Source organism: Lontra canadensis, unplaced genomic scaffold, assembly GCF_010015895.1.
Source record: "Lontra canadensis isolate GAN:19392208 unplaced genomic scaffold, GSC_riverotter_1.0 scaffold60, whole genome shotgun sequence".
NCBI lineage: Eukaryota > Metazoa > Chordata > Mammalia > Carnivora > Mustelidae > Lontra > Lontra canadensis.
The window spans coordinates 1,599,508-1,617,365 of NW_022631054.1; the positions used below are offsets into that span (position 1 = coordinate 1,599,508).

General features: G+C 43.2%; 1 protein-coding gene across 1 annotated transcript in view; it reads right to left on the reverse strand.

Annotated features, from left to right (window-relative positions):
• CSMD2 (CUB and Sushi multiple domains 2) overlaps positions 1-17,858 on the reverse strand; it is a 593,647-nt gene that overhangs the window by 216,754 nt on the left and 359,035 nt on the right. The window contains exon 14 of the mRNA XM_032877161.1: positions 2,841-3,167. Within this exon, the coding sequence (XP_032733052.1) occupies positions 2,841-3,167 (327 nt within the window). The remainder of the gene's footprint in view (positions 1-2,840; positions 3,168-17,858) is intronic.

A 17,858-nucleotide genomic window follows, 5' to 3' on the forward strand; every position in this document is an offset into this window, starting at 1 on the left:
GGATGGCGCTTTCCAGGAGGCCAGGCTCCCTGGCTGTGTGGGCTTGTGCCACTTTAAATGAAGAACTCAATTTGCAACCCTCTGAAATTCACTAGTGATCGAAACACTTGTACAACCAGGAACAGAAGGGTCCCAGAGGCTGCTGGATCTTGCTGGAGGCAAGAGACCTGCAAATCTGGGGATCCTTCCTACCAAAGGCGAGTCATGGGAGCATCTGACGTGGAGATGATTGGGACGATCCCTTGTGGAGCCTCGGTAGACACCCTAACACACTTCCCGCTGAAATGCAAAGCCCAGGTCATTCCAGACTTTAGGCTTCTCACCTTCCTTCATGAGGAACGATGACTATGAGGGTGCCCTGACATTTAGAAAGATGCCCTGGGAAGAAGAGTGGTGCTTGGGGCCCAGAAGTCCAGACATGTCTCCTAAAAATCTCCTCAGTCACACATGCACGCATACAGGCAGGACTCCAAAGCTACTTCCAATGTCAGGGTGCAAAAGCTCTAAGTCAAGAGCCTTTTCAGACCTCAGTTTCCTGGCATGTGGAAGGGATAGACAGAGCTTAGCTACTGATGTTTCTGCTGAGCACTGGCGGTGGGAAGCACAGAGGTACTCAAACGGCAGGTGCCCTGGGGACAGCACTTGCCATCCTCATTGGTCCAAGTGCCCCATGTGGAAAAAGGATTAGCTTTACTCTAAGGAGCACTAGGGGTGAAGCTGTCTGGGAGGTGAGTTCCCCACGCTGGGCAGGTGCAGGCTCATCCTAGATGATCACTGGCTGCATGTGACCGAGGAGCTTTATGTCCCAGTTCCCGGACACTTGTCTTTAGGCTAGTGCTGTACCAGCTACATCAGAATCACCTGTGAAGCCTGTAAACATGTAGATTACGGGGCCTTATCCCCTTAGGGATTATGATTTTGCAACAGGGCCCAAATATAAAACAATTAGGTCTACTTATCCCCCCAAATTATCTCTGTAAGTGCATAGAGAAATATCTGATGTCTGCAGCAGTGTTCAGCAAAGGCTGGCAAGAATCATTTCTGGGTGGGGGGATTCTGGGGTAGTAGTTAGTACTTCTTCTTTGACCTGCTCTATTTTGTTGAGTATGTATGTGTTGGCTGTGTATCATTTTTATGGTGGTGGAGAAGCTTTGAAGAGGAATGCTAGGCAATATCTGGATCCTCACTTAGGTCATGTTCCTGCCTTTTGCCTCCCTTTTCCCCTCCCCACCAAGGACTCAGCACTTGCTGCTTTTTGGAAAGTGGGCACTCCCTGGGATTTGGTTTTGCCAGAAGTCTCAGTAGCCGGTTTTGTCCCAGGCTTCTTATTGGTATTCATACCTACACTGATCCTGCAGAGTTCCCAGCCCTGACCATCATAGAAGGGGGGCTCCCTGGGATACCTCTCACCACTCTTCCTACTCCCACCAGGGAGAAAAAGGGTGTGAGTCACTCATGGATCTTTCCATCCAATACCGATCCTTACCAGGTCCAGACTCTGTGCTGGGCAGAAGGGATAAGAAGATAAGCACACATACCCGTACCTTTCCAGAGCTTATGATCTCATGGTAAAGCAAGAATAGAGGTAGATCATCTAGAAGCTAGAGCGCTGTGCTAGACTGGTAAGACTAGGGAAGATGGACTGGGTTCTGCTTCCTCCTAACTGTGGATGGTGGGAACAGGTACACCCTGGAAGAGGCAGGCCCTGAGAAGACCGATGGTTTCTAGCAAGTTTGCTGTCCTGAAGAAGGTGCTGAAGAGAGTGCTGGGAGAGAGCTTTAGCTTGGGTGGTTCCTTGGAATCTGAGGTCCCCAACAGTCCCAGCTCAGTTAGACTCCAGGGACAGGTGGAACAAGGAAGCAAGGCCTTTATGCCAAGGGAGTCGGGTGAGGGCTGGGAGGAAATCAGTTCTGTCAAAAAGAACCAGACTACATGAGTGTTTGCATGCATGGGTGGGAAAGGAACCGGGGGCTTGCATTTCACAAACAGCCCCTGGAAGAGGAACAGGCAGACCCAACTTCAGCCCCATTTGACTATTTGCCACTGGCTGAGTTCACTGGGTCTACAGCTTATTATGACCCAATAAGCTCTTCTTGCTACCTTTGGCAGCTTGCTATTTCTGGTCTCCAAGCTCTGCTCCCCTCCCCCTCCTCACTATAGCCCCAGGAGACACAGAAATGCAAAGAACTACCACTTAGCTTCAGGCTGCTTCTAGAGAAGGGGCCCAGGGTTGAAACTGGAGGTGATAGCTTTTGGATTGTGGCCCTGAGAAGGACAATGAGAAACTGCCCCAATAACAAGGCTATAACCCTCAGATCCATGCAGAAACACTGCTCCGGACCTTTATTTCTGATTCAGCTGCAGGGGTGGGAAGTAGGCAAAGTGAAGTGTGAACCCACTGGGGAGTACCTGAAGTCAATAGTAAGCAGGTGTTCGAGGACTGGGGGTGGAAGTGGGGGAGCACCTTGAGAGGGACGGGCAACAATGAGAGGATGACACAGGCTTGCTCTCCCAGGGGCCTTCCTGGTGCTCACTGGGCCTTCTAGGAGAGGGAGGGGGGCGGGAGAAATAAGGTTCCAGGCTCCTCTTACGTTACATATTGCACTTCTAGGAAAGAAATGCTCAAAAGAGAGCAACTCCACTGAAAAGAGCACCCTGGCCAGCAGCCGGACTTTCTGCTTTTCTGGTCATGGTGGAACCCCATGCCGAGGCCCTGTAACCCCGCCAAACCCTTGGAACTGGCCCACCCACATCAGTGCTCCTCCCTTCGGGCACCCTCCACAATGCTCAGGGGCCAGCACTCTGAGGGATGGTCCTCTGGAGACAGAGCGGGGACTCACTGGTAAAGGTGATGTTGAAGCCCCTCTTTCCGGTGGAGTGGTCAGTCTGGAATTCGAGACGGGCCACGTGGCCACTGCTTGTGATGGAGGAGGGGAGCTGGTTTCCTGAAAAGGTGCCCAGGACGGGGGCCTCGGCCGTGGCCCCATCCTTGATGACCAGGAAGTCAAACTGAGGCTCCACATCGATGTCGTTGAAAGCCAGGTGGATGCGGCTCTCAGGCCGGGCCAGGATGAGCCAGACGCAGTGGAGGTGGTTGCCATAGTCCTCTGGGTAGTTGGGCGACAGGACGACCCCAGAGGGGCTGGTGAAGTTGAAAAAGCAGGAAACTGCAAGAGAAGAGCCACGAAGGTCAGGGTGCGTCCCGGCGTTCTGCCTGGGCTACAGAGGGCTGGCACGGGGTGTATTTCCTTGGCCTAAAGAGCAATGGAAAGAAACGTAACACCAGGGTTGGGCTGGACCGACTGGGCTCTGAGATCTCAGAGGGAGACATGCTGGGTTTCATGTTGGGCACAGAGCTGGGAAGGGCCCCTCTGGCAAACTGCAGACATGGAGGAGTTGGTCCTCTTAACTGCTGCTGATCCCCTGGGTATTAACCAGGGTCAGGGCATGCCAAGTCCATTTCCCCTCTTTAATAATAGGTATGCCCTGAGGATTTGGGCAACCTCAAAGCTACAAAACTACGCTAAGGAGGTGCTGGTTAAACACTCTCTTGCAGAAACCAAAGCTTTGGAAGAATCCTGGGGAAGAGGTGATGGTGCCTTGTCTCCATGCCCTATCTACTTCCTGCTCTCTCTCCTACTTTATCCTAAGGACACACTCTTCTGGAATTCCTTATTTTAAACCCTTTTCATGCCAGTGACTAACAGACCCTGGAACAAGGTTGAGGCAAGGGAAGTGCTATAAATGGAAAAACAAACAAACAAGCAAACACTAAGCCAAAATTAAGAGGGAAAATAATAGAATGAAAAAATTTGTAACAAATATGCCAAAGGGTGAATATCAATATTAAATTAGAGCTTTTAATAACTGCATAAGAACATCACCAAGATAAGCAAAGAGTATGCTCACAGGATTCACAGAAAGGAAAACTGAATTAATATGAAAATAGTCCATTTCACTAGAAAAAAAAATAAAGAAAAAATATACAGCCCAATATTGTTGAGGCATCTTGGAAACTCATAGGTATTTATTGCCGGTTGCAGAGTAAAGTTGATATAATCCTTTTGGAAGGGAGTATATGAATTCTTATCAACAACCACAAAACTACTCAAATATTCTGACTCACTAATCTCTAGGAATTAATTCAAAAGAAAAAGAGCCGCATGGACAAAGATGTTTATAGTGACATAATTTTATTACAGAGAAAAAAATGTGAACAACCTATATGCCAGCCTAATAATATGAGGTAAATTATAGCTTTTAATGTGATGCTGTTTGAACGAAATCATTAAAGTGATAAATATGACCCTGCAGAAAGAAGAACGTTAAGCATCATTTTAAGTAAAACAGTAGATCATAAAATTATATGTATATCTCTGATTATAGCTATTACATATTTACACGTGGATGAAGACTGGACATGAGCCCCCGAATAAAAATTGTTTTCGAGTAATAGGTTTTGGGGGTAATACTTTTTCAAAATGAAAATAATATTTAATTTTTCTGACTGCAAAAATGATATAGGCTCATAATAAACACTTTTAAATGTAAAAGTATAAAGAGGGTAGAAACTAATGTGGACAAACATTTAAATCCATTTAAATGTTTGGTGTTAATATTGAAACTTAAGTTAGCATAATATCTGGCTTATTAATTGTAATGAAGCTAAGGTAAAAAAACAATAATGAAATCATGCTTGCAAAACAAACATACATACAAAACAAAGGAATTGGTGACTCCTTATGTTGAGCTTCTCCTTCCTTTTCCTGACTCTACCCATCCTTCCCTTTTCTACATTAGGTATCTCTTTTCCAACTTGCTACTCAAAGCCCTCCCATCCGATTCTGCAAAGCGAACCTTGTCCCTAAGACATATTCAGTCTTATCGCTGTAGTCTCTTGTGTTTTAAAGATATAGAAAGAGTCTGAGTCAAGGGGAGAGATGGACATGAAAAAACTTTTAGGCAACACAATATAGAGTCAATAGTGATTATTATAACATATTAGTGGTGGTTACTAAGTGCAGGCACTATCTGAGCACTGTCATCCATTAGTCAATTTAGCTGTCCCAATAGCACTATTTGCTGGTAGCCCATTTTAAAGATGAAGACACTGAGGCACAGAGTTTAAGTAATATGCCAGGGTTGCTTGGTCAGTAAATGGTAACAACAAGTTCAAATCCAACTGACTCCAGGGGCCAAGCTCTTAGCCACCCCTCAACATCCTCTTATGAGAAGAGTACTGCCCACTGGGCCTGAAAGTGGAATCCATGGGGGTGTCCTTAGAATTTGCTGAATATCAACCTCTCAACTCCTAACCATTATATTAGCACCAAAGTGGGACAGCCAGACTGTCTTCAGCTGCAAGCATTAACACAGATCATGAGGAATCCAAACCCAACAGAGATAATGACCTTGAAGCCAAGGGGCAAAATCACAAGGTCTGCCTTCCAGTAGAACACACCAGGGCAGACCTAAGGCAAAAAGAAGTGCCATGATTTCAGAGGGAAGATCACCAGAAGCACTGTGAGCATGTGCACAAGTGCATTTGCAGCAGAGGAGAATTTAATTAACATCACCTGAGTCCCCACCCCCCACTTCATGACTCTATCACATTATTCTTTTTTCTTTATACCCTTCATAGTACATTGCCATCTTGCAAAGCTCCAGGGGCACCATTTTGAGCAGCTGTATAGGTAGCTTTACTTATCACTCTCCAAAATTATCTTGTTCACTTGTTTGTTTATGATCTGTCCCTCCCTCGCCCCAAAACATACACATACGCTCCATGAGAGTAGAAGTCTTGTCTGTTTGATTCCTCTCAGTCCCCAGTGGCTCCCACAATGCTTGGTGCATTCATTGTAGGTGCTCAATCAGAAAATCAATATTTGCTGAATGAATCAATGGGTATAGTTGACCCCTGAACAACCAGGTTTGAACCACACATGCCCACTAACACATGAATTTTTTTTTGATAAATACAGCACCATACTGTAAATGCATTTTCTCTTCCTTATGGTTTTCTTAATAACATCTTCTTTTCTTTAGCTTACTTTATTGTAAGAATACAATATATAATATTGATAACATACAAGATATGTGTTAATCAACTGTTTATGTTATCAGTAAGGTTTTCGGTCAGCAGTAGGCTATTAGTAGTTCAGTTTTGGGGGAGTCAAAAGTTCTATGTGGATTTTTTGACTGAATAGGGTTTGGGGGGAGAGGTTGGCACTGCTACTTCTGTGCTGTTCAAGGGTTAACTGTATTTAATGGTTGGTAACATCTGAAAAGACGGGGACATGAATACATGTGCCTCACGTTCCCATCCTGTTCCAACCCCCAAGCAACAGAATTGACCAAAGTGTGAAAAACAGGTGGATACCTGAACCAGCTCTGGAAACTAGGAAAAAATACTGGGCCATGACCTTCAGTGCATTTCTCTTAGATACAGTACAGATCCATTCCTAATAATTTAGAGTAGAAAAGAGAATGACCCAGCCAAGTTGCTAGACAACAAAATTGTTCCCAGTGTTAAAGAACCTTGAAAAATATATAATTCATATAACATTCATTAAAAAAAAACACTCAAAGATGTTTTCTACCCAAACAAGAGATGAATCAAAATGAAGAACTTAAATGTGGGAAAGTTATGATTAATAAAAACAAAACAAAACAAAACAAAACAAATCAGTGTGGAGATTCCTTAAGAAATTAAAATTAGAGCTTCCCTATGATCTTGCAATTGCACTACTGGATATTTACCCCAAAGATACAGATGTAGTGAAAAGAAGGACCATCTGTACCCCAATGTTCATAGCAGCAATGGCCACAGTTGTCAAACTGTGAAATGAACCAAGATGCACTTCAATGGACGAATGGATAAAGAAGATGTGGTCCATACATACTATGGAATATTATGCTTCCATCAGAAAGGATGAAGACCTAACTTTTCTATCAGCATGGATGGGACTAGAAGAGATTATGCTGAGTGAAATAAGTCAATCAGAGAGAGTCAATTATCATATGGTTTCGCTTATTTGTGGAGCACAAGGAATGACATGGAGGACATGGGGAGATGGAGAGGAGAAGGGAGTTGGGGGAAATTGGAGAGGGAGACAAACCATGAGAGACTGTGGACTCTGAGAGACAAACTGAGGGCTTTAGAGGGGCGGGGGGGTAGGAGGTTGGGTGAGTCTGGTGGTGGGTATTATGGAAGGTACGGATTGCATGGAGCACTGGGTGTGGTGCATAAACAATTCTGGAACGCTGAAAAGGAATTAAAAGGAATTAAAAAAATAAATAAAAACTAAAAAAAAAAGATTAGGAACAAGCAAATAAACGATAGAGTAAAGAATCTAAATAATTGCTGTAAACATAGCTATAAACCAGAATGCAAGCGTAACAAATATTCCTTCGAAGAGAAAATAAAAGATATCATTCCTGTCCAAACCCCAGGGTAAAACTCTGCAGATGACACTGATAGAAAGCATAAAGTTGGAATAAGGAGATATGCTAATTTCCTCATCTTGCAAGAAATTCTGTTATATAGTTTCTGTGGTTAATTAGAGAAATATAGGTTAGAGCATATTTTTAAAGATGTTAAGAGTAATTAGTAATAGACTATAAAGTAGCTTATCTTCAAAATTACCAAAGGGGAAAAAAGAAAGCAGTCAATTTAGCAAAAAAATGGAATTCAAAGGACACAACAAGGAGGCATAAAGAGGGAAAATGTAAAGTAAATGCTAAAAAAAAAAAGACAAGAGACAAAACATTATTTATGACAATACATATATACAGGCTAACCAAGCTGAGTAAAGTATAACCCTCATTTTGGAACAAGACTTACACAACTTACATAAGTGACTTACACAAAGTGACTTGGAATAGTTAAAAACAAGGGAAGGGGCCAAGATAGCTCAGGCTTCAACATTAGAAGCATATTAAAGTTCACCAATGTCAAGGCTCCAGAGATTCCTATGTATATGGTGGAGTGGGTCCAGAACATCCACAGGTCCTAAAAGCTTCTCCAGGTGATCCTAAATGTGCAATCGAGGTTTCCGAAGGATTGGTGGAAGCAAATGCAAACCACCCAAAAAGGGGGTTTTAATATTAATATCAGAACCTTGGATGTTACAATGTCACACCAGGCTCTTGGACAATCCTTGTTTTTGGTCAAGGGTCTTACAGACACTTCCAAGAGACATTTCTTCTTGCACTTGGAAAGAGAAGAAGCTCATAAGCCGACACTCATAGAACACGAGTGTGGCCCTACAGAGATCAGGCTAGCACCCTAAGAGATAACTTACACTTGTTGCAGGGGAAGGGAATATGCATTGTCTTACAGAGGTCTGATCTTTCTCACTCTGGAAAATCATGTTTGCATGCTACTTTGGAATGTTTCTGCTGGAGAGCAGAGTTTGCTTCTCAGTGTCCAAATGGAGGAAAACATCAAATGCTGTGATTGGATCTCATCATTATCCATCATCTAGGTTAAAAGATGAACAGAAGGTGCCTACCCCCTCTGGAAGTAGTTATGCTTATGGATCTCCACCTTGGATAAACCTTTAAATCAGAGGGCTCTGCCATTGCTCAGACTTTTGAAAACTGACAAAGGTGGGAAACTCATTAACAGGTATGTGCATAATTACTGTGTGTAATATCAGATCATTATTTGATACAGTCTTGAGTAGGAAACACAAGGGGCTTGTTGGAAAACCCTCTCTTACTATCTTCTCTTTTGGTGTTGTCCTTGATGGCTTCACTGCTTTCAAAATGATAATTCAATTATGGGGAGGGTGGCCTGACAAAGAAAAACAAAATCCAAAGATGATATTTAAATAATGGATGATGCATAGATTACAAAATGAAGATATGATGGTTATGATACTTTATGGTCCAAAGCACTGACACAGATCAAATAAACTATTTTTAAAAAGTACAAGAGTTGGAGAAAAATATACTAATCTGAAATCAGAAGCAATGAAGACATACAAATGGCTATCAGACACATGAAAAAATGTTCATCATCACTAGCCATCAGGGAGATTCAAATTAAAACCACATTGAGATACCACCTTACACCAGTTAGAATGGCCAAAATTAGCAAGATAGGAAACAACGTGTGTTAGAGAGGATGTGGTGAAATGGGAACCCTCTTACACTGTTGGTGGGAATGCAAGTTGGTGCAGCCACTTTGGAGAACAGTGTGGAGATTCCGTAAGAAATTAAAAATAGAGCTTCTCTATGACCTTGCAATTGCACTACTGGGTATTTACCCCAAAGATACAGATGTAGTGAAAAGAAGGGCCATCTTTACCCCAATGTTCATAGCAGCAATGGCCACAGTCGCCAAACTGTGGAAAGAACCAAGATGCCCCCTTCAACGGGCGAATGGATAAGGAAGATGTGGTCCATATACACTATGGAGTATTATGCCTCCATCAGAAAGGATGAATACCCAACTTTTGTATCAACATGGATGGGACTGGAAGAGATGATGCTAAGTGAAATAAGTCAATAATAAGCAGAAGGAGTCAATTATCATATGGTTTCACTTATTTGTGAAGCATAAGAAATAACATGGAGGACATGGGGAGATCGAGAGGAGAAGGGAGTTGAGGGAAATTGGAGGGGGAGATGAACCATGAGAGACTATGGACTCTGAAAAACAATCTGAGAGTTCTGAAGGGGTGGGGGGTGGGAGGTTGGGGGAGCCTGGTGGTGGGTATTATGGAGGGCATGGATTACATGGAACACTGGGTGTGGTGCATAAACAATGAATTCTGTTACACTGAAAAGAAATTAAATTTAAAAAAGAGAAGTAAGTAAAGATAAAAAGGATCTATAAAATACTATAAGTGTGTGTGTATGTGATATATGAAACTGTGTGGCCTTCAAACAGGGAGCATCACCCTCTTTACAAACACCCGTGGAATATTACAGAAATTGACTTTATCTTAGGCTACAAGGAAATCTCCAAAAACCTCTCCACAAAGCAAAAACGGTGGGGCCACACTCTCTCTTCACAGTGCAAATGAACTAGAAATCTGTACTAAAAGAATACAGGAAAATCCCTAAATCACTTGAAAATTCATAGAACCCTTTCTTAAATAAGTTCTTGAGTTAAAAAAGGAAATGAAACCTGTCAATACAGACTAGTTATAATAATGAGGAGGATATCAGGTCAAAGCTATATTTCACAGAAAATTCATAGCCTTATTCATCATTAAATTGTTGAGAAATAAGTGAAATGAATGTTGAAACTCAAAAGTTTCAGAGAGAATAACTGAACAAGATGAAGGAGAGAAGGGAGAATAAACTTAGTGAAGATAAAAATAGAAAAAAATAATGGGAAAGACCCATAAATAAGAAACTTCTCACGGAATAAAAAGAGAGAAGGCACATATACATAAAGAAAGGATAGTAAAATTAAGGAGATACATTAATTATTAAAGAATAGTATGTATAACATAATAATAAATTTGAAATCTTGACAAAACAGAATTTCCTAGGAAATTCTGAATTATCAAACTTGTGTGAAGAGAAAAATGCAAGAAAACTGGAATGTACTTAAGGAGTAGGTGGTTTTGTGGCTAGAGCTTTAAAACTTTAAACACACTATAATAGCCATGCTGTTTAAATTAATTTTGATACAAATACTCCCTTAAAACAGTATATATGATACACATACTCACACCCACCTACTCACACACCAACATACCCACAGTGTAAAAAGAAATCCCATATGCAAAGTGTTAGCAAATCAAATTCAGCCCTACAACAATGAACAAACATAGTCTATATAATGAAAACAACAAAACTTTACTGATAGGCAGAAAAGAAAATATAAAAATGAGAGACGCATTATTTTTCTGGATGACAAGTTCATATTATTAAAATGACAATTATCCTCAAATCATTGTATACATTGAACATAACCTCAGGCACAGCCCACACAAATATTTTTTTTTTGAAACTTGAAATAATTATAAGATCCATCTGTTGCATGAAGGCGAAAAGAGCCAGTGTCTCATAAAAGAGATGAGAGTAATACGTATGGAATGCCCATCAGCAATCTCTTACAACAACCCGCTGAAGTGTATACTATTGTCCACATTTTATAGATGCAGAAGCTGAGTCCAGGTAGTCAAGTAACCTGTCCCATCATACTGCAAGGGGTGATGGCTGAGATATGAGCCCAGCCATATGGGTTCCAGAACCCAAGCTCTTAGCCATGACACCTACTTTTTCCCAGTAAGGAGGCCTTACCCACTCAGATATTGAAACATATTCTAAAGCTGTAATAGTAAAATCTGTATTGTATTAGCTCCAAATGAGAGAGAAATGGGGCCAAAAAAGAAAATTTCAGAAACAGACATGGACATCTAAAAATTTAGTACATGAAAATGGGGGCTTTTCACATCGGCAGGGCAGAAGTGGATGGATCAATAAAGGATGCTGGGACAAATGGCTAACCAGTTGTGGAAAAATTAGATTCATACCTCACTCAATGCACCATAGAACTACTCGGGGAAAAAAAAAAAAAAAAAGCTCTATTCGTATAATCTCAGAGGTGGAGAAGGACTTTCTCAGCATTACACCAAAGTAGGAAATCACATGGGAAATGGTATTTTTTAACTACAGAAATAGGAAACTTTTGGACTTTAAAAAGTCATCATAAACAAAACCTCAATACTGAGGAACAAAGGGAGAGAGAAATATTTGCAGGTTACTACAGTTAAATATTTGCTATATATTTAATACTTTATGTGTATATATATATATATATATATATATATATACATACATATACTAAATATATTTACTATGCTTACCATACATGGAACAACAATTCAATAAAAAGGTAACACTCAAAATAGAAATATGGGCCAAGGAAATTAAGAGGCCACTAACAGAAGAATAAAACTGGTCAACAGAGATGTGGGAAACGTACAATATTATTGGAAAACAGAAACGTCAAACAACAGAGCTCTCAAGTTGGCAAAGGATAAATAGACAGCATGGAACTTTGCAAGAGAATGGAGAGAAGCTGGCAAGGCAGATGGAGACCAAGCATCTGAGGGAGGAGGAAAAACAGGAGAGTGATTTCTAGAAGGAGGGACACTCTGTTCTGAAACACAGCGGAGCATCTGAGGAGGACAGAAAGCCACCCTTTGGGTTTTAATGACAAGAGGTCGTTGGCAACTTTGGTGAGAGCAGTCTCTGGGTGTGGGGGACACAGAGGTCAGAAAGGGCAGGTGACAAGGGATCGGGAGCTGAGGAATGGATGCAGCAGGGAGGACATCCTGTCAAGGAAGTCTGGGTGTAAAAAGGAACATTAGAGAATGGGCAGATTGATGCAGGGTGTGAAGAAAGAGCTTAACTTGTAAGTTAAGAGAGACTAAGGGACATTTAAATGGTGACGGGCAGAACTCGGCAGATGGGGAGAGGCTGGAGAGACAGAACAAGGAGGACGGATTCCACATAAGGCAAAAGATTCCTAAGAAAGTGGGAGGTGAGGGAGACTATAGCAAGATTTTTGAAACAGTCCATTAATCACCGGTTGTGAAAGTGATGTGGTGGGTACTGAGTTGTTGGATGCTAAGAGAAAAAGAAGAGAAAAAAGGAAAAAAGGAAGAGAATGGAAATTATCTGAGCACACTGTAAGTAGTGAAGTTTAAGTACTGTTTGTAAATCGTCTGCTTCACTTAGTGCAAGTGTGTATATCGCGTTGTATTTCTTACGGAGATGTTTGTATATCCCTGATTTAAAGCCTAAAGGGGATGTACAATCTACAGGGGGACTGCTTTTTGATGGGAGAGAAGAGTGAACATCTCCATTATAAAGAAGAGAAGGATGGGAAGGAGTATAATATACAGGAGGGGTGTCTTTGGTATTTGCAAGTTGAACACGGTTGTCTGCCTGCCAGGTGGGAGGCAAGGTCACTCTCCAGTGCCAGGTGTGGGCAGGGGCCACTCATGGGTTTGAGGGGAGCAGTGAGGGGACAGCTTCCACGGAGAAGAGAACAATAGGCTGCCCCGAGAAGCACAGATGGATGGGTTGGCGCTGCCACAGGCTCCAGAGAGCCCAGCACCCAGGGAATCTGCAGCAGCAACCACTGGCCTGGTTGGGCGATTTTCTCCAGCAGTGCTCAGCCAAGCAGGAGAAGCCCATTCAGGTTGTTCTTGCTTCATTGTGGATCTCTGGACCGGTGAACTGAGACAGCTCTGCTGATGAGTGCTTTAGCTGAGATGGAAGCAGAGGCTTCACAAACCCACTCTTGAATGTCTTTGGCCTGCTCAGAAGCTCAGTGTGCTCGTGTTCATCAGAGTTATCTTAACGTCATCTCTGGTGCTGGAGCCTGGCGAAAGTTCTCATTGAACTTCACTGGGGCTGTGGAGGTGGTGAGAGGTTCTCAAAGTCACATGCTAGAGGGGTGAAACTACTCCCTTGCATGGCTCATCCTTATCCTAAAGGAGATTAAGTTAAGGTGTGGTTCTCTTTGAGAATACTGAGGACGTCTTGCAGAAACTCCCACATTCCAAAGGGAGCATTAGGATCAGTGGGCGATGCTGGCCATGTGTTTCTGGAGCACACAGTATGTCCTCTTAAATTCATACTGGATTTAATTCCATCCACAGGCCATGAATTGTGCTCATGGTTTTCTGTTCCCTTTTTTTTTTTTTTTTTTTTTTTTTTTGGTTTGGTCCCAGGCGAGCAAGATTGGGATGTTGGTGTCCTGAATTAGACAGGCAGGGCCTTCAACAGAGCTGATCTCCCCCTAATTCCTGAATCATGTCCATTCTGTCCTACATCACACCCACTCACTTTTCCCACCTCTGGCTCTGGCGTCCCTTCACAGTCATCCAAAAGCTTTCCTCCTCTACCTGACATTCATACTGTGGAACATGAAGGGATTGATTTTAGGGTCATCTACCCCTAGCTCACATCCTCTCTAGGGTACCCCACCCCACACATGCCTCCTCAATGTATGCCCCCTGGAAAGACAACCCTTCTGAGCCCCAGACTTGTATATCCTGTGGTCTTGGCAATGTCTCCACCTTGCCCAAGGATCCCTGGAGCACCAGCCATGTGCCAAACACTGCTCCGGGTATGAGGGATACGGGTTGGCAACCAACAAGGAAGAGAAGCAAGCCCTCAGCTCTCATGAGGTTGATACTGTAACAGAACATAAGCCTGGGCGAAGGGAAAAAGTGAATGTAGTGGGAGTGACCTACTTCCAATGAGGAGGTGAGAGATGGCCTGTGTGAGCAAGGAGCCAGACATCGCAAGGGAAGGCCACTGCGGATGGGGGGAATGAGCTTGGTACACGTGAGGGACAGAAAGGGGAGCACTGTGGCAGAAGCAAGGTGAACCCTAAAGCGACGAAGAACGGGAGATGACATGAAGAGGATGCAAAGGGCTTTCAGACCATGAGAAGGAGTTTGGATTATGTCACAGCAGATTAAACTAAATATGTCCAATACTGAACTCTGAAGTCTTCTTTCCCAAAACTGGTTCTTCTGGATTCTAGGGTCTGGGATGTTCCCTGGTGTCAGCAAATGTTTCAGCCCTGTCATCACTCAGTGATTGGCTTTTTTCTTACCACCACCCAGCCACTCCCGCTTTATGCCACTGCTTCCCAAGTAAATTCCAGTAGCTGGGGTCCTCCTGTGTGTGGCAGACTGGGGAGGGAACTGTCTGACGTACATCTCTACTGAGGATCCCACTGGCATTTCAAATGCATGTCCAAAATTGAATTCTTTATCTATTTTTCTAAGCCTCCCTCATTCCTTATCTCCATGAATGACAATACCTAGTTACCTAAGCAAAATATATCAACTCCTCCCTCACTCCCATATCCAATCAGTAACTAACTTCAGTTGATCCTATCTCTTCAATATCTCTTGTACTTGTCACATCCCCATCACAGCCCTATTAAGTTAAGACCCACTTCCTGCTGCAATAGTCTACCTGGTTTCCTGGCTTCAAAGCTCACTCCCTCTGAATCCAACCTCTGTAGTGGCTCTAGAGTGATTTTCATAAATCACAAATTCTCATGATGTTACCTCCTTTCCTGGACCTCTTTAAATACTCCCTACTGCACAGGGGATAAAACCCAAACTCCTCAAAAGGGCACAAAAGACCCTCAAAGACTTAAGACAAGACCCTCCCACTCCCCCACCCCATCCTACATCCCAGCTGTATTAGATGACTCACAGCCCTACAAATGTGCAAGGCTAACTCCATGTCTTGCCCAGGTCTTTTTTCCTTTCTAGAAAGTTCTCTCTTCCTGTCCACCTGGAAAGCTCTGTTAGGCATCATATCTCTTGAGTGGTGTGGGTACCTCCCACCATTCATTTATTCTTCCTAGTTGCAGTCACAGAGTCTGTACACCAGGTTCAACTCACTCAGTGCCTGTGATGGCTTTGCCCTATCTGCTTGACTTTCCACCTTCTGACACAAGAACAGAATATTCTGTGTATGGACTGGTCCTTCAGCCTGGATGGCAGAATGAGAGGCTATGTAGAGCATAGCCAAGCCCCACAGAGCTGTAACTGACCTACAGCCCTCATGGGATATGAATGAGAAATAAATGTCTGTTCTTGCAGTCCACTGAGATTTTTGGACTGTTGATACCAGAGCAAAAGTCGACTAATACTCTATAAAAAGGGATGTGAAGAACTCAGAAAGTGAAGAACTACCTTTTGGATAAGGCTGTTAGAGAAAGCTTCTCTGGGGAGGTGGCAGCTAACAGGTGATTAGAAGGACCCAGACACCCAATGAACATTCCAACATGGTAAACTGCAAAGTGCAAGGGCACTGGGGTAGGAAGGAGTTTAGAGACTCTGAAGATCTGAAAGAGGGCCAGGAGTCTGGACAGAGTAAGCAAGGAGGCAAGTAGTATGGGATGAAGGTAGAGGTAGGAAGGGGTCAGTCACATAGTGGTTCATAGGCCTTTGGCTCAGAGAATTCCCTCAGCATCCAAAAAATTCAACTGAGGATCAAAACCTTTCTTGGCATAGTCTCTTGGGTTATGGTTAGGGTAGCCACATAATACATTGCCCAAATTGGGACACTTTTGAGAATACTAATAATTACTTTAGGACACAAGATACAAACTGGAATTGTCCCAAACAAATATAAATGTATAGTCACCCCACTCATGGTCCTTTTATTTCCCTTATACAAGAGCATCCTTTAGCTTGAGGGGGTAGCTTCTGCCTCAAGCTCCCCATTCACAATCCAATCCCCTTTGGGAGCTAGAATCTTAAACTGAAGCTCACCAGTGGGGTTCTGATAAGTGCTAAGTTCTTGCCTCCCACAACCAGACCCCGTTCCCTGTACCTCTTGAGAGGCTGGTTGAGTTCTTGGCCTAAACAGACAGTGCCACTCCTGTTCAGCTTTTACAATGACCCACCTGCAGCCATGATTGCTTCTTGCCACACCTCTGGAATAATGCCTGCCCAAACCATTCCTGGTGCTTACACTAACCTTTAGACCCTATTCAAAGCCAGGCTCTGATCTGGGGTCTGATGTGCTCTTTAGCTGTTGGCTGAGGACTCCTGTCACCAGCTCCCAGGACAGGTCTAAAACCTTATGGAACAAAGCACGAGAGAGTCCCTGCTCTGCACTCATGGGAAGAGGCTGAGTTTATACTCTTGGGGCTCAGGTTTTACCTTGAAAACAGACCATAAATTCTTTGAAAAATAGACATAGCCAAGCCAAGCCAGTATCCCCAAACTGGAAGAAATGCAAATCCTTAAAAATTTGGGTTTGCCTGGTTTCTCTCACTTACTAGTTATGTGCCTTTTGGTGTGGGGATGGGAGGCTACTTCTTCACTGACTTTATTTCCACATGTATAAAAATGGGACTAATAACTTCTAAATCACAACTCTGTGTGAAGATTCACTTTGATGATGCTTCTCAAGGTGCTGAGTATACTACCTGGGCGTGCGGAAGGTATAAAATCAATTTTTCTTGAATTTGAAATGAGGCATTTTCCCCCTCTGCTGCTGATGGTTGTTTCTCCACACATGCGCCTGGTTAGCCTATCTCTGAGTCTCAGCCAGCCCACGGAGGTGGCAAGAGAGGCATCTCCCCACTCCTCCCTTAGCATAGCCCATTGCTCAACCAAGCAAGACTCCAGATCAAGGTTTGCCCTCTGGTCCTTAGTCCCTCTTTTCCTCAATGAGTGAGAGGGTAACTCCAAATGACAAAAGTCATTTGCAGGAATGATTGAGGGCTTGGTCACTAACTACGCTTGGTGCTACCTTCTATGGGAAGACCAACTTATAAAAGGAGACATAGTCTATCAGCTACAAGGGGGCACCTGGTGCTGAAGAGATCTATACCTAAGTAGTATATATTCTGTCAGTCTTGAGTTTTGTCTGGGACTCTGATGAGCTATGCCATGAGAGATGAATAGTGGGTGCCTCAGTGACCCAGTCTTCCTTGAGGGCTAAGTAAACGTGCCTCTCATTGTTGTGAGGTCCCTCAGCTGCCCATGCCCAGACCCTGGGATCCCTGAGTGATACTCATAGGGTTCTTTCTTTGCCACAGGAGTAGATCTTAGTCAATTAAGGGATCAACTCCTGCAGATTATTATCCTGGTGGCCAAACACAGGTATTAACTGCGGAAAAAAATTGTGTTGGTGTGACACAGCCCAAGAGCCTAAGTCTTTCCTAAAGGGGTAGGGGAATTCAAGAAATAGTGTAGACTATATCTTCAATGGCTCAGAGGTGCTCCTGGGATTGTACTTTGGGGCATGCAGCGCCTGTCCTCTTCATCTGAGTCCTGTCAGAGAGCCTCACTATCTTTTTTTTTTTTTTTTTTTTTTTTTTTTTTTTTTTTTTTTTT